Below are 26971 nucleotides of genomic sequence, written 5' to 3'. Positions count from 1 at the left end.
ACAATGTGACGAATACGATTTCGAATTTTCACTATACGGTTCATTATTATTTGCATTGTTCAAATTTTCGAATCTGTACTGTAGTATACGAAACTGGCTAGATACGTGCAGATTCATAATGCACAGAAAGTTATCGAAGCAAAAGTAGTTTATGGCAATTTGGTATAATGACAAAACCTACGCCAAAACAAAAGTAATAATTTAGTTATTTTAGTTGCAACGGAGTCTTCTAGATATAAATTGGTCGCGAGAAACGGTCGAAATAACAAAATTTAGATACAATAACAGTTTTTACGGTATATTTTGTCGTTACTTCTGCCTCTCTGTGTTCTCTACTTAAATATTTAAAATTGCTTTGTTACGTATGATATTGTCTGAGGAACTTAGCCACTGCTAAAAATTCGTCAAGATTAGGCAATACCTGTAACATAAACATCATCTCAAAATACGGTGTAATGGACATTGTATCTATCCACACGGTAAATGGAAGTATTCTATCTGATTCGTTTACTCCAATGTTTGCTATAATGAGAATACGAATAATTAATGTTTCTCGTTTATCAGCGATTTTACTCGCCTGTTTGCCTGGTTTGAATCACTTCGCTTATATGATATTTTTTTAAATACATTATGATCAAGGAACAAAATGTATTTAAAGTGCGTATCGTTTTTGAATGCAATAATTTATAATACTGATCTAGTATTCTTTCTTTTTTCCACATAAAAGTCGATACGTATATTTCAAGCATAGTTTGTATTATCTTCAAATACAATTCAATTATTTCTGAAGCTGCCAATATCTCTTCAACTTCTGCAGACTAATCACTATTAATTTTTCGCAGGTATCAATTAATCGACTTACCCACTACGGGGGCCATGACGTAACAAAATAGTGTCATATGTACGCAACAGATGAAGACGCAAATACAGACTGCACAGAGACGTTTGCACGCGTTCAAAATCTTTCTCTCGTAGAAATCGTAATTCGTTTCTAAAAATTTGCGTTGCAAGTGTGCAACTAATTGAAAGAAATCCTTTCTGTGTATAAGCAGGACAATAAGCTTGAATAAAGACATGACCAAGCTTACTATGTTGCACATGATGTACAGGCAAGTCTATGAACATTAAAATGTAACATTATGAAGTAAAATGAAATGGTTTATCCATAATTGTCAAATACTCTAGATATTGCAATTTGACGATTTCTTTATCGATTTATATTTATATCTACTTCAATTAAGCAAAAAAATGCTTTCAATTGTATCGTTCAGTTGACGTTGCTTTCTATAGTACTGTATGTTACGTTTGCATACACTTGAATTGGTACTTTATATATCGATTATGACAAATAATATAGCATAGATTCTTATAGATTCCAACAGTTTATTCTCTAATAAATAGTAAAATGAATGTGATCCAATAAAATTCAAACAAAATAATATCTTCGAACAAATTTTCAAAAGTCATTATAAAGATTTCATATCTCGATTGTCTTAGAATGTTAGTCGTTTAAACTGTTATTCTTAAAGCCAACAAAAACTATTTCTTTTTATTATTACTTTACCCTACTGGCATCGAATGATAATTTCTTCAATATATACAATTTTTTTCGACGATTGCGAACGTAACGATATTAGTTTGTACATACTTACAGTGAAATCTGCTCTAGAGTGATAAATATCCAAAACCAGTATCAAACCTATAAAAATATTTCCAACAATGGTGTAAACTAAGGTGATATTTCTGCGTTGTTGTTCATTGCTGTTATCTGCCATCCAAAAGCCAGACAACTTCATGAAATGAGTTGTTATGGCAATGGAAATATCCTCACTCTGCTTCAGGATCATATTGAATTTTGAGTATCGAACCCACACTAGAAACTTCGTATCGATTTTCACAACATATCCAGGATAATCCAATTGAACGACATGCGTCTTTGATCTACTGACATCCTTTTGATCACTGATCGTGCACTTTGTATTTATTCGGATTGCTTTTAAGGTACAGTTGTCGTTGATATAATTACAGGCCTCAGTTTTGAGGGCAACGGGTAGAATTCATGAGTAATACACGAATCTGAGAATGCTGCTACCCTCTGTGAACTTCAATTGTGGCTAACAGGTGTGTCTAACAACGTGCGTTGCAAATGGGGGCTTCAAGCTATGAAATATGAAATTCGTATTCCAAGATGTCTTCGTAATTTATCTTGACTTGGAACCACGTGCGAATGCGATCCATTTTAGAGAAATGACTTGTTTCAAAAGTGAACTGTGGGCAAGATGTTTTTGATCGACACAGAGTGTTTCAGTAATAGTAATACAACCAGGAAGGAGGTGATTCTACGTGTTCATTGACAATGGAATAGGACTTTGTTAGAACTTTAGATAAAACTGTCTATGTAACATGTAAATGATAAACAACCAACTTGCTTTTACTTTTTAGATGCCATAAACAAAAAGAAACGTTTTATCTTACACTCGCGATTTTATAATTATTAATAAACGTATAATCATTAGAAATGAATAACCATTGGCAGTTATAAGTCAAAATTTAGAAACGGATAAACATTTGTTCACTTTCGAAAATATCGTGTCTTCAAAAATGTTGGATCTTCTTCTCGATCAACCTCAATTGAAACTGAAATTTCTTTTATGATACTCATTTCTTTGACCAAAATTGTGTTTAATTTAGATCTAGAATTTATTGGAACTATTGGTTCTTATATTTTCTATCTATTCACACCATACAAGTAAAAAAAAGAATCTTCATACACTCGCCTTGTCTGAATCTGCGCAAAAATGATCACCAAGATTGCATAAATGAACTATTCCAAAGCTGTTCAACGCTATCGCTTGCATACTAGAGTCTGCTACATTTACTAAAGCGGATGATTGGTGACTTCAATGTCTTTACAGGGTACCAAACACATAGTGAATTTCTAACAAGTATACCTTTCAATTCAGAATTTTTACGTAAAATTTCATTATCATTTAGATCTGGTCTTTGATCTACTTCACAGTGGATATGATGTCTAGTAGATATTCTCTATTTATCGTTCGTAGACTTTATATTTATTCTTGGCGCCGCTTGTACACTCTTATTTGGATGTGAAGTATTCTGATGTACATGCAATCGCAATTGCTATCTTCAACGTAGGAGCGATGTATAGAATCGATGATTTATGTATGATAAGGGAGCAGTGCCACGAAACCGCTGTGCAGGAACGAATAATAGTCAACCAGTCGTCATTTTACGAACAAATTTAAAACAAAGAACTGTTGCTTTTTGGCCGAAAAAGGAAGGATGCAATCTTGCGAAGCAAAGATTTGTTATTGCAATATTATAGTTTACAACAGACTATCGGTAGAAGGAGATAAGTCAACAACTTTGCTTATGATTGCGAATTTACGTTTTCGAATATATGTTAATAAGTGAGTGCAAAAATTGTCTCTCCGGACGCTAAAGATATTTGTTAAAATTACTTTCAATACCTGCATACTTTGATCCAGAAAAAATTATGCATTTAGGAATTAAACTGCTACCGATAGTAGCACTTATTGTCAGTACATTATTCCAAATGGTACGAAATTTACAATTTCACACGGTTTTAAATAAATACTAGAAAATATGTACTTGAGTTCTGTTGCGAAGTATTCCTTTATTTTTAATTTACATTTGCAATCAAATATAGTTGATCGTTCCGTATCTACAAATTCGACAGGGTGTGATTAGTTTCTAATTTTCTTTCGATATCTCTGAGCGTTGTCTCAATAATAAAAAGAACGATACTGCGTTGCTTAAAATCTGTAACAAGTCAATTTGTAGTTCAGGAAAGAATCATTATTATAATTTTTGACATTTGAACAATCATCAATACTCGTTTCTCAAATAACGAAAATATTATTTTTCGCATGTTTAACTTAAAATAAATAATGAAAAGGGTTAGGATTAATTACCGTGGAATATGTTTCCAACGTCACGGAAAAGAAACCACAAGCGGTTATAGAACAGACTTTTCTAGATCGCAGTATGACAGTCATTAGATCGTTGCGTAGCATTCTACCAGTTTTATTCATTGGCGTACATGGCCACGGTGCTGAATAGGCTGCCAAAGCAACGTTTCCACTTTCTTCAATCAAGCCATAACAGCTGTAGCTGAACATAAACAGCATGTGCATGCTGCCTACTAGGAAGAAGAAGAAGACGATACGTCTTGAGATGTTTTTATCTGCCTATATGCGTGACAAGTAAAAAAATTTCAAACAATGTAGGCTGTAGCACTCAAAAGTCGGAATATTTCTTTTAGAGAAGTGGCATAGTTTCAACGTTCTATTTTAGGATATTGTGTGAGGCACTTTGACGTGATATTCCTAACAATAGATTAATCTGACTTGTGAATAGACTCTAGCAGGGTACAGTATGGTCTCGTTATATGATCGCCGGTAGGTACTTACAGTGCACGTGATTTGATCGATATGTTTCACAATGTTTGGTCTTATTTTCATCAGAGAAATCTCAATAATGTGTTACAAGTATTTTCATAACAACAAAACCAAACATTTTTTAATTCCATTTTTTAAAGTCTGTCTGTAAATGTATTTCACGCTTTACCGGTCGTTCCTCGGTTAATGGAAATAACGACGATCGTACAACGAGACATTTCTGTACAGTATACAGTGTATACTATTTCTTTACGATAGCTGCAATTAGAGTACCAATGTACGATAAGTCTTGGTACTCATTTCTTTTTGTTTCAATTTGAGGGGAAATTGTCGAGTTTAATAGATTCCATAGATAGGAACAGTTTGATGGTGTACCGTAAAATATCAGGTGCCGAAAATACAAAATCTCTACTAAAAATGTTCCCATAACTGCAAGTTTTTATTATTCTTGAAAAATCTATTTAAATTAAGATATGGTGATACAATCAGAGAAGTTTAAAAAATTCTCGCGATCGTTATTTACTCTTTAATATGGAGCAAAAGTAAGTATACCAACAGGTATAAACAAAAATTAAGGACTATAAAAATAACAAAGTAATAGAAACTGAATGATACAAAAAATACAGATCATATATTGACATGTAATAAACTATTTGTACTAATTGGAGAACTTGAGAACATTAAACTCTTTCGGATCTGGTGGTAACATAACAACTAGTGCTATCGGTACCGACGAAATATGAAATTAGACGATACAGGCAATACTTTATCTTTAATGTTATCAATTTGGCCAGGAATGAAATCGGTCAGCGCTATTGGTAATATCAATTAAAACTAAATCGAACGAGAATGAATTATTTTGAAAACAATTAGATTCGCAGACGAGATATAACATGAGCCTTAAGATATTTATTGTTGAAGAATTTTTTTGTGTAATAATATTTATTTTAGGAATTATTATATATTCAACTGAACTATTGAAGTCGGTATAGGTGGTATACGTAGAAGAATTGTATCTGTACATTGTTTGAACAAAATATTGTCACAATATTTTGTTGCAATTATCCTCACAGATTTATAATTTAGGATCAAAGCAGAGACAGGAAGTAAGCTACTCGCGTTGCTCAAAATGAAGTGCATGAAAGTTTCATGATTTGAAAGGTTTCAACTGCTCTCTATGACAGGTAACATAATCGTTCGGTGTCAGTTATATTGCCATAGTGGCGCCATCTAACGTTTCATCTGCCCGACGATTAGAAATGATGACGGATAAAAATCATTAATTTTAAAATAGGTGAAGTACATTCGCATCGTGTGTTATATTATCGTACTGCCAAAGGAAAGCACAAGTTGTTTACATCGATGCTTTACCCGTTATCGATGTAAATAACTTCTGCTTTCTTTTGGCAATACGATAATATAACACATGTATGCAAATGTACTTCATCTATTTTAAAATTATTGATTTTTATCTTAACAAAATCAATTTGTGCCTTCTTTTGGCAGAATAATGATAACACATTCGTGTATACCCATGAAACTATACAACGGCCTTTTGATCTTTTAGTGATCCTTTAGTGATGAATTAGAAAGTGATCAATTAATGAAGCCTGGTCGAAAGCTGCATTTCAATTCCAGCTCCGAAAGAGTTGAGTAGATTTTTCAATTTAATCAATAAAATAATGTGACAAAGCTTTCCAATAAATGGAGGATTTATACGAGTGATACACATTTATTGTCGTATACTTTGTCATCTATATAATCCAAAGTAGGAAGATACAACAATTACAAGTGTATATAATTATCTGCACGGTCATGAGAGTATTCAAACGATCGTTAATTCGAGATAATTCCGCATTGCTTACAGTATGACAGATACGAACCAGAAACGTTTGATGCCCATAAAGGCAGATTAGTAAACTGAAGCATAACACTTGTACAAGTGCAATCACTGTAAAAACGTTCTCAAGCTTATCACAGTAATCGATGAGTATCTGATGATATTTGACACAACTTTTAAATTTTTCGTAACAATCGTAGCCATAGCTTGTTAAACGTTTGTCTTCGTCCTTCGTTTGCTCCTCGATACCACCGAGTTTTGTTAGTCGGTATTGAAGTATACGAAACTGTCCAGATGTATGTAGAGTCATCAGGCACAAAATGTTGTCGATACTAAAGTAAGATACTGAAATCATATACATGGCTATCACCTGTAAAAGAAGATAAACCGTTAATATAGATTACGGATTTATTCAAACGTAGATTGTTAATTTATTGCTGGAAAAATGATCTCAAAGAAATGTAGTCGATAATTATAAATTAGATATTATATACTGCGATACCTGTAAGGAGAACACTATTTCAAAATAGGGAGTTGCCCATAAGGGAAAGTCGACCCACATATTAAACGGAAGTAATCTTTCGGATATGTTTCTTCCTAAATTTTCTGAAACACAAATGCATCGAATTAACTAATTATTTTCCCGTACAGGGTGTTTCCTTTTTACGTCAGCAAATGGAAAATCTTTGTTTCTTTTCAAGGTATGAAAAAAAAATCTCAAAATTAATTAATTCTATTCATATAAATGAATAAGCGTCATTTTAACTCACCAATGATAGGTGTTGCTATGTAAGTGGCCAGAGTACATTGAGCGGAGAATGTAACCAAAGTGGTGAAGAAAATACAAGTTTTCCTGACATTGTCTACGATTTGTTTCTCTTCATGATTATAATCGGCTTCCCAGAAATGCTCTTTCACGAACACAATTAATTGAAGGAATTCCATTTTGTGTACCATTAAGACACTCACCTTGGATAGGATTATGATAACGATCAAGGTGTTGGCCATATTGGTAATAATATTCTGGAAGAACCAATTGAAAGATTTGTATATTAACTGACACAAGTGAAATGAAAACGAACGATTTGGTGCAATAATTACGGTAACGAATTGCTTCATAAACGTTCTCTTAATTAGTATCTGAAAGATTTATAGGATTCTTGGAGTAGATTGCATTTAGGTATTCTACAAATGTGTAATTTTGCACATGTCGATATTAAATTTTATCAATTTTCGCATCGAGTAGCGATTCACAACTTCAGAAAGTCCGTAATTTGTTCATGAACATAGTCCGTCAGCCATGTTGAAGTCTTCAGATAATTAATCGCGGACAGTCCGCGAATAATTCGATCAATAGAAACTTTCTTTAAATCTGGCTCAGCTATTGGTGTTATTAAGACATCGTCAAAAATTCTCTAGTACAGGACCAAACATTCGAGCTCTACGCTGTAAATCGCTTGCAAACATAAAATCACATAGTCGATGTACTCACGTCAAAGTCACCCCAAGAGTAATAAAAATCTCTGCCCATGATTACGGAAGCAAACAATACTGCGAAAATCGTACAACCTATCGCAAAATTCCGTCGACGTTGCTCTATGTCATTATTCGCTAGCCACATGCCGATGTTCTTTAAAAAAAAGGTCGATAATTTAATCGAAGTGTCTGAATACCTTTCTGATTCCATAGCGAAACGTCGAATAATGTCGCGTGCTGAGTTTTTTCGGTTACCCCTTGTCTAGCACTATACGTTATTCGTACTATACGAATATCAATGTCAATATTACTTTGATCTTAGGATTTCCTTTGTCGTGTCAGTGACACGAGTGCATATCTCGGGGTGTGTGATAAGCTGATAGACGTAGAAGATAATAACAATGGCTACACTCATTCGAGTCATAATCACTATCGCTGTATTATGTATTATTCAGGTGGGGTGTCTATCGCACCACCTTTGTAAAGTGTCACTTCCTTCCTATTGTGTACCAGTCACTAGTTGCAAACCATCTCGGTACGTCAGTACACATTGTGAGCTTTTAATTTTGTTCTTAGCACGAGTTCGAGTTAAGGGGTCAGAAAGGTAAGATACAGTTCCTTACATGGCACTTGGTAATTCTAGATATGCTTCTCTTTTTTTTTGCATGGCGTATAGTATGATTCGTACGAAGCATTTTTCGATCGAATTTTCACGTTGGTTGAAAATTGGCAACAATATATTCGAGGGTTCGATATCTTTAAGGTTCTTTCCAAAATTTTATGAAAGACTAAAACAGTTGCAGATTGTATAGCACTTTCGTGAAGCTTCTAACGCACGAGATTAGGAAAAAGAAATAGTGTACATTAAATATTATATTTGCAATTCTCGCTTCTAATTCACTAAAGAAATTTGTAGACATCAGTACCAGTTATCTTGATAAAATCTGAATAGGAGGTCAAAGAATTTGGGGCATTCTTCTAATCCTAAGGACAAGTAAACAAGTATAGTGCACGTGTGTTCGAACAACTTCTTAATAATTACTAACTGAATTTTCTCGATAACAAATTTTCATTATTTTTTAAGCTATCACCTTTAAGATCACAGTTTCGAAAGTTTCATATCTTCAAGGTCGTTCGAGCGACTTTATTGCTGTGAAGTTTCATCTACTTCCTCGGATCGCTGCCTTAATAATGTGAAATACGACATTGCTGTACTTATAATCTATAACAAGTTAACGAAACATTCAGGTTTTCATCGTAATATTAATCTCTAACTTCAAAGAAAATTTGATACTATAATAACAAGTCGTTAAATTTGAAGAACATTTTACTGCACAAAAAGTATGTAATTTATTATTTATTCGATGACTTCTACTCAATTCATTATTGGAGTCATCAGCACGAAATACGGTAAAAACGATAAGAAAGGGGATATTGTAATTCTCGACTGAGTTTCGAATTTATGGAACAAAGATATTTGTTGTCGTTACCGTAGAATAAGTGTCCAATGATATTGGGAAGAATCCATTCGCTGTTACACAACAGACTCGTTTCGATCGTACAATGACCATCATCAGATCGTTCCGTAGCATTCTTCCAACTTTGTTCATTGGCATAAGCGTCCACGGTGCGGAGTACGCTGCTACACCCACCTTGTCGCTTTGTTCTATCAGACCGTGACAGCTGTAGGTGAACATTAACAACAAGGACATACTGCCTGTTATAAGAAAGATGAAGATGGAACGTCTCGCGGTGTTTGCCTGTGCCTATATACAGTAAACATTTTTCAAACAATATTAGCTTTGCTACCAAAAATTTGAAAACGTAGAATATCTCATTTATAAAGGGTAATTTTTCGAGCAATACTATATATCTGACAGAAACATGGATAGACTTGTTTTTAACGATGTTAAACCGTATCGCGAAAAATTGTTTATAATTTCGAAGATCGTTGATGGAAAGGCTGCTTTAAGAAATCAATTGAATTGGTAACCGGATGAAAATAGGCTTTTCTTGAATTATTTTGATTGAAAAATATTTCGTTTGAAGATAGTGAGGTGAAAGTATTTCAATTTTAAAAACCTTGAGAATATAGTCTTTGGTCGTTCTTTACTTTAAAATTAACCGTATGGTGATTAATCGAATTTAACATTGATATTGCTGCTATTGTTATACCGAGAGTTAACATTGTTTGTGAACCTGGAGGGCTTATAGCGTTTAGTAAATATTGGTCGTTAGACAGTAATTAATTTTCATATGTGTCGATAGACGAGTCTGTCAAGTTTAGAAGCATTTTTAAAGAATTTCATCCAAAATACAGAATGTTACTCTAGATAGTTCTCCATCCAAAATACAGAATGTTACTCTAGATAGTTCTCCATCCAAAATACAGAATGTTACTCTAGATAGTTCTCCATCCAAAATACAGAATGTTACTCTAGATAGTTCTCCATCCAAAATACAGAATGTTACTCTAGATAGTTCTCCATGCAATGTAATGTAATGTAAAGTATAGACACGTAAAGATTACATTCGAATAACCTGTACCATTTGGTTAGAAATTTCTTCGAAAATATTTCGTGTTGCTTAGATTAAGGCAGTTTACGAACCAGAAATATTTGATACCCGAAAAGGCATATTAGCACACTGAAGATTAACACTTGGGCCAGTATGACCAATGTAAACACATTCTCAAGCCTCATACAATAGTCAATAAGTGACTGGTGTTGTCGAACGCAGTTCTTCAATATTTCGTACGATTTATTGACACGTTTTTTCAGACACGTGTTTCCGTTTTGATCCTTCGTTTCTGCATCCGTCTGATATAGTTTCGTTAACCTGTATTGCAGTATACGAAACTGTCCAGACGTGTGTACGTTTATAATACACAAAATATTGTCGAAACAAAAATAGGATATACCAACGGAATACAACGTTATCACCTGTGAAAATGGAAAGTTACTCAATGTTTTATATTCGTTTCAATTGTACACAGTTGTGGATTAATTCCATTCATTGGAACGTATTACTTTCTCGACACGTGAAATGCGGTAATCGATAATCGCTGACCATGTACGAAAAATTTTGATACCTGCACGAAGAACATTAGTTCGAAGTAAGGAGATATTGCTAAGGGCCAGTTGAGCCACATATTGAACGGAAGTATTCTATCGGATTCATTTTTTCCCATATTGTCTGAAGCAAAAACGTATTCAATTAATTACTTACTTGCTTCTGCACGAGTAATTTTAAAAGAAGTTCTAAAAGGTTATACGCACAGCACTAAAGTGACGAACGTGTTAACGCTAACTGTATAAAAAAAAAAATATTACATATTGTTGAATGTAATAACCACTTTGCGGTAAAACTGTGTCTTAAAAATGTGTTGCATATACGTACAGTGAAACTTTCTTTTACGCAGTTAATTCGTTCTAGAGTTCTCATATAAGTACAATATATTGTAGGTAGAAAGACAAATCACTCTTGAATTATGAAGAATGTGCTGTCATGAATTAAGAAAAGAAGAATTTCAACCGTTTCAACGCATAATACGATTCACAATTTTTTTCCAGAAATGGCCTTTCTTTTCCCCTTCAATACATGTGGTGTACAAACAGATTTTCATTATTTTGTTAATATAATTATTTAATTAATAATGAGAATCTATATACGTGAAAACATGTATCTACGAGGAACTGAGGGGCAGAACCACGTGTTTACAATTTCGCGTAATTCGAGGACGTATTGTAATTTTTAACGAACAACTGTGCATCGTGATTCATTTTACAAACATTGTATCTGCAAACCACAACTAAGAACCGTGAATATGTTTCGCGGTCGTATCTTTGTAATCACCAGTTTCGCACAAAAGCAATGTTGTTTTCACTCACGAATAATCGGTGTTATTAAATAACCCATGATTGCACCGTGACCGGTAAGAGTGACGACGATAGTGAACGAAATACAAGTCCTTCTGACACTAGCCAAAATGTTTTTCTCGTGGTAATCGTATTCAGCGTTCCAGAAATGTTTCTCCATGAATAGAATTAATTCGAGAAATTCCATTCTGTGTATCAGTATTATGAGCAACTTAATCAAAACCATGATAGTACTCAGGACGTTGCAGGTAATATAGAGGAAAGCCTGAAAGAAGCAGGTAAACAATTTATGTACTGTTTGTTGAGGGCAGGTGGTAAACAAACGTGGCCCTATCGGTGCAGTTTATGAATTGTTTTAAGTATGCATTATCTCGAATTGGCAGAAACATCGCTAAGAAAAGTTATACGACTTTGAAGAGATCACGGTATGGTTGCAACTGTTTCGTGGAATCATAATTTTCCAGCGGTATGTTCATTCGTGAATTAAGCAGAAGTTAAGTGTCTTTGAAAATTTCCTATTCGAAGTAGAATTTTAAGGATATTTAGGGTCACCGAAGGTCAAACTGTAATACCGTTGATAGTACCTGAACACTGTTATTCTCAAAGTAAATCACTCTATCGAACTCTATTACAATACAAACTGATCATATTCTTAAAAAAAAGGAAACGAAGATGATTTTCCAATGCTCTCCACGCCTCTACTTACGAAGTAACTATTGCTCCTCTCGAAATCATAGCAACTCTTTTTTCTATTATTTAAAACAGCAAAGATGAATTGTTTCTAGTATTCCAAAGAATAGTGATCGCGCGAGATCTAAGGACACTGATCCGCGTAATAGACTGACGGAATGAAAATCACACATCTTCCAATGCAGAATATCTGCTAACTTCGTACAGTGGTTGTACTTACGCTAAAGTCATGTCGCGAATAGTATAGGTCTCTGATCTCGATAAAGATACCTAAACACACTGACCAGATCGTATAACCCAAGGTTACATTTCTCCAACGTTGTTCCTTGTCGTTCTTCCATGTCCACAAGCCGACGAATCTCATGAAAAATGCTGACAATCTGATCGATACGTCCGTATACGTTTTTGCACTCATGGTGGACATGAACTATCTCAAAGTAGCCTTCCTCAGCTAGTCCTTACAAAATTTCCCGCGTGTCAGTTCACGCGCGATCAATATCAGTATGACATTGATGTGATCAAAGTATTCTTTTTATTGTCTACTGGACGTGTCTCTATTTTCTTAAATTCATTATCACACGACACGAAGGGTGTATACAAGACAGAAACGATTGCTGTTAATGAGAGGGATCGCGAATGATGTGTTCGATCGATGGGTTATGTATTTTTCAAACGTAGTGATCGTTACACCATTTGTAAAAACGAGCTGCGAACATTATGATGTTACTGAGGCGTTACTTTGTACAAATTAGGAGCGATCTATCATCCTCGTACTGTCTCTCCGTTCAGTTCTCGAACTGTGATGGTGCTCGATTAGAAAGCATAGAATGGTAATAGAAAATTGGACATTTAACACTTTAACCTGTTGATTGTCTTTGATGCCTGTCACGGACCTCGCGTCTACGATTCACAGTGTCCTGTCTCGCGTGAAACAAAGGTGTGAAATACATATTTTGAAACATACAAGTGATATCGCAAAATGTTATTGGACAAGGTTGAAACGTTTTTTTGTCACAATTTACTTTTTTCTTTTGCACGTGAAGGATTAAGAAAATTCCAAAGTAACCACTCTTTTTTTCAACCGGAACTATGGTTTCTTTTTTTGGATATTTGTAGAACTTTGGTAACTCATCGTTGATAAACCACCGATATAATTGGTAATTATTAACTTACAGATTGCCGACGATTTAATTTTCATATCGTGTATCATCTTTACGAGTACATTCGTATGAGAAAAGAAAATTCCAAAGTAACAGTAATGACATAACAGTATGAATTAAGATTTGAATCGATGTGTGATTTCAATGTTTATTTAATTGTACTACTTTTTGAGGAATAATTAAGGTAACGTATTGACCGATATTGATATCGTGTGATGCATAGAAGAAATTGAATATATCACCATCGAATATTATTTTTGGAGGAAAATACTTCGCCTTTTTGTATTTGATCCACGGATACAGGTACGAACGATTTTATTTATTATTAGTTGCACAGTAATTCGCAACGTTACTTAAGCGTGGATTGTCTCATTAAAGTGAAGTACGACATAGCGGTGCTAAGAACCTGTAACAAAGAATTCCATTTTCGTTGATTCTATCGATATATTAATTTAAAAAGATTGCCGTGTTAAAAATTTCGCGCGTAATATTTTATAATTAAGATCAATATTAATATGCATTGTTTCAAATAAAAGTAAATTTGGAAATTTTAAAAATTTACTTTCTATACCGCGGACTGTGAGAAGGAGAACAAGATCGCTAGTGGTCAGACAGTGAAAGTTTTCATGCTACATTGTTCTATATTTCAACTTGAAAAAAAGAATTAATTCATAATTCTACTCAGATCTGTTTCTCAGAAAGAATAAGTGCTACTAAATGCCTATCATTATATTACATATTTTTATCATTTTTACTATAAAAAGAAAAGAATTGAATTTGAGATCATGTTTTTTCTTCCCTTTATGGTCGTGCATCTCTACTTCTACGTTTGCTTGACAAACTCATTAAATAAATAATAATTTAAAAGAAGACAATTAGCGTACCGTGGTACAAGTTTTCAACGAGACAGGAAAGAATCCATAAGCAGTTAGACAACAAGGCTTTCTCGAACGTAGCATTTTACCCATATTGTTCATTGGCAGATAAATCCACAGTCCTGAGTATACCGCCATCCCGACATTCGAACGTTCTTTGATCAAACCACCGCAGCTGGACATAAACAGGAATAGCGAGATCATGCTGCCCGTTATATGGAATATAAAAATAAGACGTCTCGTTCTGGAAGAGTCAGCCTGGATATACATCAAACGTTGTAATATCAATAGAAACAAGTACGTGCAGATAAAAATATGCCTTAGAGAACACAATTTCTTTTAATCATTTTACCCCTGGTAGATTCATTACCCCTGGCAAAGAAGATTTAATTGAATTTCTGCTGCAAAATGTATTTTCATATTAGAGATAGGAAATGCTTTTATCGTGAATGAAATATATAGATAATAATAAATATTCTCTATTTATAAATTACAGAATGATTCATCATGGAAAGAGGTCTCAGTTATAGGATATGAGAATCATAGAACCTAGTTGCTGCTTTTAAGCACCAAATTGACCTCGGATTCAACGAGGTAACGAAATGTTGTCATTTAAAAGCTTGAGACACTGAATCATTGATACTTTAACGTATTAAAGTTGTAATAGGAACACGTGGAATATCACAAGTATTACATAATTGAAATTTACAAATTTTAAACAATTCATATAAAATTATATTACTGTATAATTTCCAATCTTTGTGTTCGTGAGGTCAGAAATCCTCTAATGGTAAATGTTCAATATTCAATGAATTTCAAATCGTAGTCAGTTATGTTAGAAGAACTTTTAGGAGGTCGTGTATACTTTGAAAAAGATAAATACGAACCAAAAATATCTGGTAGTCCACTAGGCACGGTAAGAAACTGAAAACAAGTATGTGTGCGAGTACTATTATCCTGAATATACCTTCGAGCTTGTTACGATATTTGATGTGCGCCTCGTGTTGTCTAACGCAATTTTTGAACCGCGCGTAATACTTCTTTGCGTAATGTGAGAGAATTACGCTCGATATTTCTTCATCCATCTTCATCCTAGAGTGATAAATATCCAAAACCAGTATCAAACCCATAGAAATATTTTCAACAATGATGTAAACTAAGGTGATAATTCTGCGTTGTTGTTCATTGTTGTTATCTGCCATCCAAAAGCCAGACAACTTCATGAAATGAGTTGTTATGGTAATGGAAATATCCTCACTCTGCTTCAGGATCATATTGAATTTTGAGTATCGAACCCACACTAGAAACTTCGTATCGATTTTCACAACATATCCAGGATAATCCAATTGAACGACATGCGTCTTTGATCTACTGACATCCTTTTGATCACTGATCGTGCACTTTGTATTTATTCGGATTGCTTTTAAGGTACAGTTGTCGTTGATATAATTACAGGCCTCAGTTTTGAGGGCAACGGGTAGAATTCATGAGTAATACACGAATCTGAGAATGCTGCTACTCTCTGTGAACTTCAATTGTGGCTAACAGGTGTGTCTAACAACGTGCGTTGCAAATGGGGGCTTCAAGCTATGAAATATGAAATTCGTATTCCAAGATGTCTTCGTAATTTATCTTGACTTGGAATCACGTGCGAATGCGATCCATTTTAGAGAAATGACTCGTTTCAAAAATGAACTGTGGGCAAGATGTTTTCGATTGACACAGGGTGTTTCAGTAATAGTAATACAACCAGGAAGGAGGTGATTCTACGTGTTCATTGACAATTCGCTTCTATACTGTTGCATTTACTAAAGCGGATAGTGTAGTGATTTCAATGTCTTTATAGAGTACCAAACACATATTGAATTTCGAACAAGTGTACCTTTCAATTCAGAATTTTTACGTAAAATTTCATTATCATTTAGATCTGTTGCTTTTTGGCCGAAAAAGGAGGGATGCAATCTCGTGAAGCAAAGATTTGTTATTGCAATATTATAGTTTATAACAGACTATCGGTAGAAGGAGATAAATCAACATCTTTGCTTATGATTGCGAATTTACGTTTCCGAATATATGTTAATAAGTGAGTGCAAAAATTGTCTCTCCGGACACTAAAGATATTTGTTAAAATTATTTTCAATACCTGCATACTTTGATCCAGAAAAAATTATGCATTTAGGAATTAAACTGCTACCGATAGTAGCACTTATTGTCAGTACATTATTCCAAATGGTACGAAATTTACAATTTCACACGGTTTTAAATAAATACTAGAAAATATGTACTTGAGTTCTGTTGCGAAGTATTCCTTTATTTTTAATTTACATTTGCAATCAAATATAGTTGATCGTTCCGTATCTACAAATTCGACAGGGTGTGATTAGTTTCTAAGTTTCTCTCGATATCTCTGAGCGTTGTCTCAATAATAAAAAGTACGATACTGCGTTGCTTAGAATCTGTAACAAGTCAATTTGTAGTTCAGGAAAGAATCATTATTATAATTTTTGACATTTGAACAATCATCAATACTCGTTTCTCAAATAACGAAAATATTATTTTTCGCATGTTTAACTTAAAATAAAGAATGAAAAAGGTTAGGATTAATTACCTTGGAATAAGTTTCCAGCGTCACGGAAAAGAAACCACACGCGGATAAAGAACAGACTTTTCTAGATCGCAGTATGACAGTCATTAGATCGTTGCGTAGCATTCTACCAGTTTTATTCATTGGCGTATATGGCCACGGTGCTGAATAGGCTGCCAAAGCAACATTGCCACTTTCTTCAATCAAGCCATTACAAGTGTAGCTGAACATAAACAGCATGTGTATGCTGCCTACTAGGAAGAAGAAGAAGACGATACGTCTTGAGATGCTTTTATCTGCCTGTATGCGTAACAAGTAAAAGAATTTCAAACAATGTGAGCAGTAGCACTCAAAAGTCGGAATATTTCTTTCAGAGAGATGGCATAGTTTCAACGATCTATTTTAGGATATTGTGTGAGGCACTTTGACGTGATATTCCTAACAACAGATTAATCTGATTTGTGAATAGACTCTAGCAGGGTACAGTATTGTCTCGTTATATGATCGCCGGTAGGTACTTACAGTGCACGTGATTTGATCGCTATGTCTTACAATGTTTGGTCTAATTTTCATCAGAAAAATCTCAATAATATGTTACAAGTATTTTTAAAAGAACAAAACAAAACATTTTTTAATTTCATTTTTTAAAGTCTGTCTTTAAATTTATTTCACACTTTACCGGTCGTTCCTCTGTTAATGGAAATAACGACGATCCTACAACGAGACATTACTGTATAGTATACAGTGTATACTATTTCTTTACGATAGCTGCAATTAGAGTACCAGTGTACGATAAGTCTTGGTACTCATTTCTTTTTCTTTCAGTTTGAGGGGAAATTGTCGAGTTTAATAGATTTCATAGATAGGAACAGTTTGATCCGTAAAATATCAGGTGACGAAAATATTCTTGAAAAATCTATTTAAATTAAGATATGGTGATACAATGAGAGAAGTTTAAAAAATTCTGTCGATTGTTATTTACTCTTTAATATGGAGCAAAACTAAGTATACCAACAGTTGTGAACAAAAATTAAGGACTATAAAAATAACAAAGTAATAGAAACTGAATGATACAAAAATTTCAGATCATATATTGACATGTAATAAACTATTTGTACTAATTGGAGAACTTGAGAACATTAAACTCTTTCGGATCTGGTGGTAACATAACAACTAGTGCTATCGGTACCGACGAAATATGAAATTAGACGATACAGGCAATACTTTATCTTTAATGTTATCTATTTGGCCAGGAATGAAATCGGTCAGCGCTATTGGTAATATCAATTAAAACTAAATCGGACGCGAATTAATTATTTTGTAAACAATTAGATTCACAAACCTGATATAACATAAGCCTTGAGATATTTATTGTTTAAGAATTTTTTGTGTAATAATTTTTATTTTAGGAATTATTATATATTCAACTGAACTATTGAAATCGGTATAGGTGGTATACGTAGAAGTGTTGTATCTGCATATCCTTTGAACAAAATATTGTCACACTATTTTGTTGCATTTGTCCTCACAGATTTATAATTTAGGATCAAAGCAGAGACAGGAAGTAAGCTACTCGCGTTGCTCAAAATGAAATGTATGAAGGTTTCATGATTTGAAAAGTTTGAACTGTTCTCTATTACGACAGGTAGCATAATCGTTCGGTGTCAGTTATATTGCCATAGTAGCGCCATCTAACGTTTCATCTGCCCGACGATTAGAAATCATGACGGATAAAAGTTCGGATAAAAATCAATAATTTAAAATAGGTGAAGTATATTCGCATACGTGTGTTATATTATCGTAGTGCCAAAAGAAAGCACAAGTTGTTTATATGGATTACGGGTGAAGCATCGATGTAAGCAACTTGTGCCTCCTTTTGGCAGTATGATAGTATAACACACGTATGCGAATGTACTTCAACTATTTTAAAATTATTGATTTTTATCTTAACAAAATCAACTGGTGCCTTCTTTTGGCGGAATAATGATAATACATTCGTGTATACCAATGAAACTATACAATGGTCTTTTGATCATTTGGTGACTATTTAGTGATCAATTAGTGATCAATTAGTGATCAATTAGTGATCAATTAGTGATCAATTAGTGATTAGTTAGTGATGAATTAGAAAGTGATCAATTAATGAAGCCTGGTCGAAAGCTGCATTTAAATTCCAGCTCCGAAAGAGTTGAGTAGATTTTTCAATTTAATCAATAAAATAATGTGATTAAGCCTTCCAATAAATGGAGGATTTGTACCAGAGGTATACATCGATTATCGTATACTTTGTCATCTATATAATCCAAAGTAGGAAGATACAACAATTACAAGTGTATATAATTATCTGCACGGTCATGAGAGTATTCAAACGATCGTTAATTCGAGATAATTCCGCATTGCTTACAGTATGACAGATACGAACCAGAAACGTTTCATGCCCATAAAGGCAGATTAGTAAACTGAAGGATAACACTTGTACAAGTGCGATCACACTAAAAACGTTCTCAATCTTCTCACAGAAATCGATGAGTATCTGATGATATTTGACACAACTTTTAAATTTTTCGTAACAATCGTAGCTATAGTTTGTTAAACGTGTGTCTTCGTCTTTCGTTTGCTCCTCGATATCACCGAGTTTTGTTAGTCTGTATTGAAGTATACGAAACTGTCCAGATGTGTGTACAGTCATCAGGCACAAAATGTTGTCGACACTAAAGTAAGCCACTGAAATCATATACATGCCTAACACCTGTAAAAGATGATAAAGCTTTAATATAGATTACGGATTTATCCAAACGTAGATTGTTAATTTATTGCTGGAAAAATGATCTCAAAGAAATGTAGTCGATAATTATAAGTTAGATATTATATACTGCGATACCTGTAAGGTGAACATTATTTCAAAATAGGGAGTTGCCCATAAGGGAAAGTCGATCCACATATTATACGGAAGTAATCTTTCGGTAATGTTTCTTCCTAAATTTTCTGAAACACAAATGCATCGAATTAACTAATTCTTTTCCCGTACATGGTGTTTCCTTTTTACGTCAGCAAATGGAAAATCTTCATTTCTTTTCAAGGTATGAAAAAAGAATCTCAAAACTAATTAATTCTATTCACATAAATGGATAAACGTCATTTTAACTCACCAATGATAGGTGTTCCTACGTTAGAGGCCAGAGTACACTGAGCGGAGAATGTAACCAAAGTGGTGAAGTAAGTACAAGTTTTCCTGACATTGTCTACGATTTGTTTCTCTTCATGATTGTAATCGACTTCCCAGAAATGCTCTTTCATGAACATAATTAATTGAAGGAATTCCATTTTATATACAATTAAGGCACTGATCTTGGTCACGCATATGAAAACGACCGAGGTGTTGCAGACACTGGTAATGATATCCTGAAAGAACCAATCGAAAGATTTGTATATTAACTGACCCAAGTGAAATGAAAACGAACGATTTGGTGCAATAATTACGGTAACGAATTGCTTCATAAACGTTCTGTTAATTAGTATCTGAAAGATTTACAGGATTCTTGGAGTAGATGAGGATGATTGCATTTAGGTATTCTACAATAGGTACTACGTAATGTGTAGTTTTGCACATGTCGATATTAAATTTTATCAATTTTCGCATCGAGTAGCGATTCACAACTTCAGAAAGTCCGTAATCTGTTCGTGAACATTGTCCGTCAGCCATGTTGAAGTCTCCAGATAATAAGTCGCGGACAGTCCGCGAATAATTCGATCAATAGAAACTTTCTTTAAATCTGGCTCAGCTATTGGTGTTATTAAGACATCGTCAAAAATTCTCTAGTACAGAACCAAACATTTGAGCTCTACGCTGTAAATCGCTTGCAAACATAGAATCACATAGTCGATGTACTCACGTCAAAGTCACCCCAAGAGTAATACACATCTCTGGTCAGGATAAAGGTAGCAAACAATATTGCGAAAACCGTACAACCTATCGCGAAATTCCGTCGACGTTGTTCCACGTCATTATTCGCTAGCCACATGCCGATGTTCTTCAAAAAAAAGGTCGATAATTTAATCGAAGTGTCTGAATACTTTTCTGACTCCATGGCGAAACGTCGAATGGTATCGCGTGCTGAGTTTTTTCGGTTACCCCTTGTCTAGCACTATACGTTAATCGTACTGCACGGATATCAATGTCAATATTACTTTGATCTTAGGATTCCCTTTGTCGTGTCAGTGACACGAGCGCATATCTCGGGGTGGGTAATAAGGTGATAGACGTAGAAGATAATCACGATGGCTACACTCATTCGAGAAATAATCACTATCGTTGTATTATGTATTATTCAGGTGGGATGTCTATCGCACCACCTTTGTAAAGTGTCACTTCCTTTCTATTGTGTACCCGTCACCAGTTGCAAACCATCTCGGTACGTCAGTACACATTGTAAGCTTTTAATTTTGTTCTTAGCACGAGTTCGAGTTAAGGGGTCAGAATGGTAAGATACAGTTCCTTACATAGCACTTGGTAATTCTGGATATGCTCCTCTTTTTTTGCATGGCGTATAGTATGATTCGTACGAAGCATTTTTCGATCGAATTTTCACGTTGGTTGAAAATTGGCTTGTTTCCAAAATTTTATGAAAGACTAAAACAGTTGCAGATTGTAAAGTAGTTTCGTGAAGCTTCTAACGCACGAGATTAGGAAAAGGAAATAGTGTCGCTTCATCTCTTCCACACACACACACACATACACACACATTAAATATTATATTTCCAATTCTCGCTTCTGATTTACTATAGAAATTTGTAGACATCAATACCAGTTATCTTGATAATTTCTGAATAGGAGGTCAAAGAATTTAGGGCACTCTTCTAATCCTAAGAACAAGTAAACAAGTATAATGTACGTGTGTTCAAACAACTTTTGAATAATTACATTAATAATTTTCGCAAATTCATTATCACACGAGACGAAGTGTGCATACAAGACAGAAACGATTGCTGTTAATAAGAGGGATCGCGAATGATGTGTTCGATCGATGGGTTATGTATTTTTCAAACGTAGTGATCGTTACACCATTTGTAAAAACGAGCTGCGAACATTATGATGTTACTGGGGCGTTACTTTGTACAAATTAGGAGCGATCTATCATCCTCGTACTGTCTCTCCGTTCAGTTCTCGAACTGTGATGGTGCTCGATTAGAAAGCATAGAATGGTAATAGAAAATTGGACTTGTGAGTGATATTGAAGAATGTTTCGTGATGGAAGAAGAAAAAAATGGTAACAAAGACATTTGAACATTGGTAGTCCAGTAGAATATACTTGTGATGTTACCCTGCTAATAGCAATTTTGAAAATATATTTAGTTTACGGAGAAATTCGAAACAAGCGAATTATTTACACTTGACGAACATTTTCAAGTAGTATTTACTTTCATCGAAATATGGACTCTCATTGAAACGAAATTGCAATCGCATTATGTAGTGAGATTTTTGGATCTGTGGTTGAAGGAAAGTGAACAGAGTGTCAAAGTCCTATTGTACAGTTTGTAATAAATATAAAGCGAATGCCTTCTTTTATAAATATTTAATTTTGAAAGAACGTATGTATGAAAAATATCAGTGAATAACCAAAGTATATTGTTTATCTTCAAAATACAAGGTTAGTTGATAGTATTTGTTGAATAATTTGGCGGTAGTTGATAATATTTGTTCCGTGTATCAGTTGTCGACATCTTTGTTTATTTACGGTCGAGCGTGATCAATTAAAAAATAAGCTGGCGAAACTATCGCCAAACTTTTCATATCACATTAAGGAATTTCTTAATCGCTAAAAATAACGTATCGTGCGTGGAAATACCTTGTGGTTCTTATGTGGTGATTCAAGAAAATTGAAGTTGTTGCAAAAATTTGTGGTGGGTTGTTTTAACTAAAAATTTCCCGTCACAGTGTTATTAACTATTCCAAGTGACGTCTTCTTATCCCTATCTGGATTTATTCCATATGCAGAGCACCGCTTAGTATTGTCTTATTAGCGTGAAGTATGACACAGCGGTACTCAAAACCTGTAATTGTAAAAACGAATACATGGCTTTACCGATTACCATAAATTTTCAGCCGAAAAGAATTTAACAAAGTTCGAAGACTTTGAAGATGAGTGCATAATTTGAATTTCTAAACGATAATCAAAGATTATGGGCGTCTAGGCATGTACAAGATATTTCATAAGGTATTTAATATACTAATATAGTATATTATCAAGTTTTAACTTTCTACTTTGACTCTAGGGATAGTAGTATACGAAAACGTGATTTTCAGTTTTAATTTAATTTTTTGCTTTCCCAAGGAAATAGGGAAATTCTAGGGAACTTGGTCGTTAGGCCCACGAATTGTAGGTTAATTACCGCGGTATATGTTTCCAGCGACACAACACAAAATCCGCTAGCTGTTAGGCAGGAAGGCACTCTAGACCTCATGATGACAAATATCAGGTCCTTCCGCAACAATTTCCCATCCTTGTTCATCGGTAAAAGTGACCACGGTCCTAGGTAGACTGCCGAGGCCACTTGCATGCTCTCTTGTATCAAACAGTCGCAGCTGTAGGTAAACATCAACAGCTGGCACATACAGCCTGTTATGTGAAACGCGAAAATAAGCCGCCTTGACAGAGTCGCGCCTTCCTGTAGGACACCACGAGTGAATATCACCAGTTGAATGCAATGTTCAACACCAACCTGCATTCAAGACACCTTAACATTATGTTGCATTATTTAAAGTGACACTCGCCGGGTTCTACTACCTCTGTAAATATATATTGTACTAAACATACCGCTGACGATACTCTTAATGCTACGAGTACATTTTACAATTTTTTTGTATTTGAAAAATTCTTAAACTTTCCAAATATCAACATTCATTTCTGCGAAGAGTTTGGGATCTTAAAGTTTTATTTCTCTCGCAAGGAAGTATCTGTTTCAGTTGCATATACGAATATGAGATAAGTATTCGTGGAACGTCGAAAGAATTTTAAATAATTTTTGTTCGTTTCATGATACTAGTTTACGCGCAGTTGTACGATACAGAAAATTAGTGGATGCTGAAATATTATATTATACTCACAGTTGTAACGTATACTAACCAGAAATATCAGATATCCGTCGAGACACATTAAGAAGCTGAACAATATCAGTTGTCCCAATATAACTATCGTGAACACTTCTTCTACCTTGGTGCAGTATGTGAGGAGCGCTTGATGCTGTTTAATGTAACTCTTAAACGCGGTGTGACACTTGTCTGCGCGATACGATGCAATCTTATTCGAAATCTTGTTCAGTTTCTCTTCGTTCCTCACCATGTGTATGTTTGCCAGTCTATACTGTAATATACGAAACTGACTAGCTACGTGTAGATTCAAGACACAGATGAAGTTGTCGAGACAGAGGTAACACAGGCCGATATGGTATATGCTGAAAACCTGCACAAGTATGAAACGTATATAATTCAATTATTGATCTCGTTCGATTCAATGTACAGTAACTTTAGCTTTCGAGCGAGAAAATTGAAATCGGTTCCAGTTCACTTGTAAGTGCAAAACATAGATATAGATAAAATTTGATTCGAAGAGCATCTCTGTATAGCAATCTGTTTGCAACGTTCATTAAATTGAATAGTTATTCAGAGTGATGTGAAATATAAATTCATTTCATTACTCAGATTCGTCATTTTTATTAAAGAAATAACGAATCAAAAGTTGTCTCTCTTTTATTGGTCGTTTCAAATTTTTATCTAGAGTTTGCTCATTATCGAGTCATGGTTAATACAGTTCTCAGTATATATAAATTCTCTTGAGACATTTTTCTTGAGACATGCAACGAAAGAAAAATAATTTACAATACCTGTAATGTGAACATGATTTCAAAATACGGTGTTATGGACAATGGTAAATCGAGCCACATGTTAAAAGGAAGTATCCTGTCAGACTCGTTTCTTCCAATATTGGCTAAAAAAATTCGTACAACTTACGTTACATCGAAAATTTACTGTTCTATTCAGAATGGATACTCCAATTCTCTTATATAACTAGTTGTACGGGTTGTAATTGGTTTTTAGTTATAGATAAATCTAAGTTAATCGTCTTACCAATTATTGGCCCTATAGCGTAATTAAGTGCTGTGCCTTGAGCAAAGAAATTAAAGACACAAATAAGGTAAGTGCAGGTGCGTCTGCAATTGGCCAAAATCATTTTCTCATTGTGGTCGTAATTGGAATGCCAGAAATTCTTCTTCGAATACAGAACCAACTCGATAAACTGTTTTCTGTGCACGAGCAAGATAAAAATCTTGAATGAAACCATAGCTACAGTCACGAGATTGCATATGACGTACATGGTCTCCTATAATCACAAAAGACCATTTAAAAATTTTTGGCAGATATATTTATGCGATGATTACTTGCACTAAGTGGGGAATTAATCAAATCTGAAATATAATTTAAATGCAGCAATTAATATCCTCGAAATTACCGATGTAATTATTTAGTTACAGAACGAAACGTGAACATAAATATATTGACATATTTTTGCGATATTTTACGAATTAATTAACAAACCTCTAGAAACAGCTCTATTTCGATTCGAAACAGTTTGCAATATTTTCTCTAACTGAAAACTTACACAGGTATAAATAAATCGGATGAAATCGATACAAATGATATCTTGAAACATTTCCGCGAACAAAATTAAAATATTCTTAAACATTGTTTGCAGGAATTCTATATTGAAAATAATGAACATATTTCGTAATGGATGGCCACTAGTTCCCTGCTCGATAGAACGCTGGAAATTTGAAAAGCGCGGAATTCAGTATCGGTGGTCAAAATTGTTCAGATAGCGAGTGTTACTTTTCAAAAAGGTAATTTCACTGTTGAAATTTGCATCACGCGAACCAATAATAGCTGTTACCGTTATTATGAAAAATATAATTTGTGAGCAAAAGGATTGCATTCGAATGCATTCTTTACAGTTCTTTCAAGTACGATTGTGCACACATCCAATTGCACTTTCACTAATATCACGAATTTAACTTGCTGTTTCGTCACTCACACTGAAGTCTCCCCAGGTGTAATAAGTATCCCTTCCTACGACCCATACGGCGAAGCACAGTGTCCAGATCGTGTAGATCAAGGCAGCTTTTCTGAGACGTTGCTCGAAACAATTGTTCGCCGACCAAATTCCGATCACCTTCATATAAAACGACGTCGCGACGAGCGAGATGTCTTTACCTTCTCTCGAGTGCATAGTAAATTTCGATCGTGTGCAGTCGAATTTGAACCTACACCTTTTACGGATCGATCACCATAGAGCGCGAAGGCTAACTAATCCCACGTAACGCGACATTGATCTACGTGTTGCACGTCTTTATTCATTGGACCCTCTTTACTTGCATCTTTCCTTGCACTGGATAAGCTATGCACCGTGAAAGGTAGACGTCATTGTTACTTTTCAGCGTGAAATGTAACCAATGTCTCCGATCGATTTATTATTCATGACTCAGGGGGAGTAATTGTTCCTCGGTGACAATTTCTTCGGTCACAACTGACAGAACAGAACTGCATACTGTGACAGTACCATGAGTGTCAGCTGGGGGAGAAGGAGATTATCGTAACAGTAAGCGGCGAGGATCGAGTTCGCTCTTATTTCGAAATACATTTGTCGCGAAAGACGATTAAAATAATTTTCAATTGTGTTTTTTCTGCATTGGTGATCGTTTGATGCGCGTTGGGGTTTTAATAGATTTGTTTAGTCCAAGTGCGATCCAAAAGTAGCAGTAATTCGAGGTTTCGGTTTCTCCTTTAGAATCCCATCACGGAACGTCTACTCGAGATTTTGTTTGTACTTGACGATTTAGTAGTATTTAATAGAAAGCGGGTAAATTAAAATTGAATAAAGCAAAACTCTTGTAAGTTTAAGTTTTTATTGTATTATATTTTCTGCAGTTTTAATGCAAAACTTTATTGCGCAAAGTGAACTTTTTCTATGTAAA

The 26971-nt window shown here is 34.5% G+C and overlaps 4 protein-coding genes across 4 annotated transcripts; all 4 read right to left on the bottom strand.

Annotated features, from left to right (window-relative positions):
- Positions 1 to 8902: 8902 nt before the first annotated feature.
- Positions 8903 to 12741, bottom strand: LOC143150662 (odorant receptor 13a-like). The gene is made up of 6 exons (XM_076319113.1): positions 12547 to 12741; positions 11649 to 11901; positions 10850 to 10953; positions 10368 to 10700; positions 9249 to 9524; positions 8903 to 8980 (listed from the first exon to the last, which is right to left on the bottom strand). The coding sequence occupies exons 1-6, from the start codon at positions 12739 to 12741 to the stop codon at positions 8903 to 8905; spliced, it is 1239 nt and encodes a 412-aa protein (XP_076175228.1).
- A 1620-nt stretch (positions 12742 to 14361) lies between these two features.
- LOC143150661 (odorant receptor 4-like) lies at positions 14362 to 20555 on the bottom strand. Its single transcript, XM_076319112.1, has 6 exons — positions 20478 to 20555; positions 20095 to 20347; positions 19827 to 19930; positions 19368 to 19694; positions 17027 to 17245; positions 14362 to 14427 (listed from the first exon to the last, which is right to left on the bottom strand). Exons 1-6 carry the CDS (start codon positions 20553 to 20555, stop codon positions 14362 to 14364), a joined length of 1047 nt encoding a protein of 348 aa, XP_076175227.1.
- A 2393-nt stretch (positions 20556 to 22948) lies between these two features.
- LOC143150660 (odorant receptor 13a-like) lies at positions 22949 to 23557 on the bottom strand. Its single transcript, XM_076319110.1, has 2 exons — positions 23336 to 23557; positions 22949 to 22996 (listed from the first exon to the last, which is right to left on the bottom strand). Exons 1-2 carry the CDS (start codon positions 23555 to 23557, stop codon positions 22949 to 22951), a joined length of 270 nt encoding a protein of 89 aa, XP_076175225.1.
- A 169-nt stretch (positions 23558 to 23726) lies between these two features.
- Positions 23727 to 26226, bottom strand: LOC143150659 (uncharacterized). The gene is made up of 5 exons (XM_076319109.1): positions 26032 to 26226; positions 25071 to 25323; positions 24827 to 24930; positions 24070 to 24405; positions 23727 to 23732 (listed from the first exon to the last, which is right to left on the bottom strand). Exons 1-5 carry the CDS (start codon positions 26224 to 26226, stop codon positions 23727 to 23729), a joined length of 894 nt encoding a protein of 297 aa, XP_076175224.1.
- Between the last annotated feature and the right edge of the window lie 745 nt (positions 26227 to 26971).

Source organism: Ptiloglossa arizonensis, chromosome 8, assembly GCF_051014685.1.
Source record: "Ptiloglossa arizonensis isolate GNS036 chromosome 8, iyPtiAriz1_principal, whole genome shotgun sequence".
Lineage (NCBI taxonomy): Eukaryota > Metazoa > Arthropoda > Insecta > Hymenoptera > Colletidae > Ptiloglossa > Ptiloglossa arizonensis.
This window is presented reverse-complemented; position numbering and strand designations above follow the sequence as displayed.

Coding starts and splice junctions, on each gene's coding strand:
- LOC143150662 (XM_076319113.1), bottom strand. CDS start 12,741: ATGAGTGCAAAAACGTATACGGACGTATCGATCAGATTGTCAGCATTT. Junction 9,525..10,367: donor TCGGGTATCAAATATTTCTG/GTTCGTAAACTG, acceptor TACTGTATATAG/GCACAGGCAAACACCGCGAG. Junction 8,981..9,248: donor CATTGGACACTTATTCTACG/GTAACGACAACA, acceptor AACTTGTTATAG/ATTATAAGTACAGCAATGTC.
- LOC143150661 (XM_076319112.1), bottom strand. CDS start 20,555: ATGTGCAAAACTACACATTACGTAGTACCTATTGTAGAATACCTAAAT. Junction 19,931..20,094: donor CGTAGGAACACCTATCATTG/GTGAGTTAAAAT, acceptor TTTGTGTTTCAG/AAAATTTAGGAAGAAACATT. Junction 19,695..19,826: donor AAATAATGTTCACCTTACAG/GTATCGCAGTAT, acceptor CATCTTTTACAG/GTGTTAGGCATGTATATGAT.
- LOC143150660 (XM_076319110.1), bottom strand. CDS start 23,557: ATGTGCCAGCTGTTGATGTTTACCTACAGCTGCGACTGTTTGATACAA. Junction 22,997..23,335: donor CGCTGGAAACATATACCGCG/GTAATTAACCTA, acceptor TTACAATTACAG/GTTTTGAGTACCGCTGTGTC.
- LOC143150659 (XM_076319109.1), bottom strand. CDS start 26,226: ATGCACTCGAGAGAAGGTAAAGACATCTCGCTCGTCGCGACGTCGTTT. Junction 25,324..26,031: donor ACACCTGGGGAGACTTCAGT/GTGAGTGACGAA, acceptor TTGTGATTATAG/GAGACCATGTACGTCATATG. Junction 24,931..25,070: donor CGCTATAGGGCCAATAATTG/GTAAGACGATTA, acceptor GAATTTTTTTAG/CCAATATTGGAAGAAACGAG.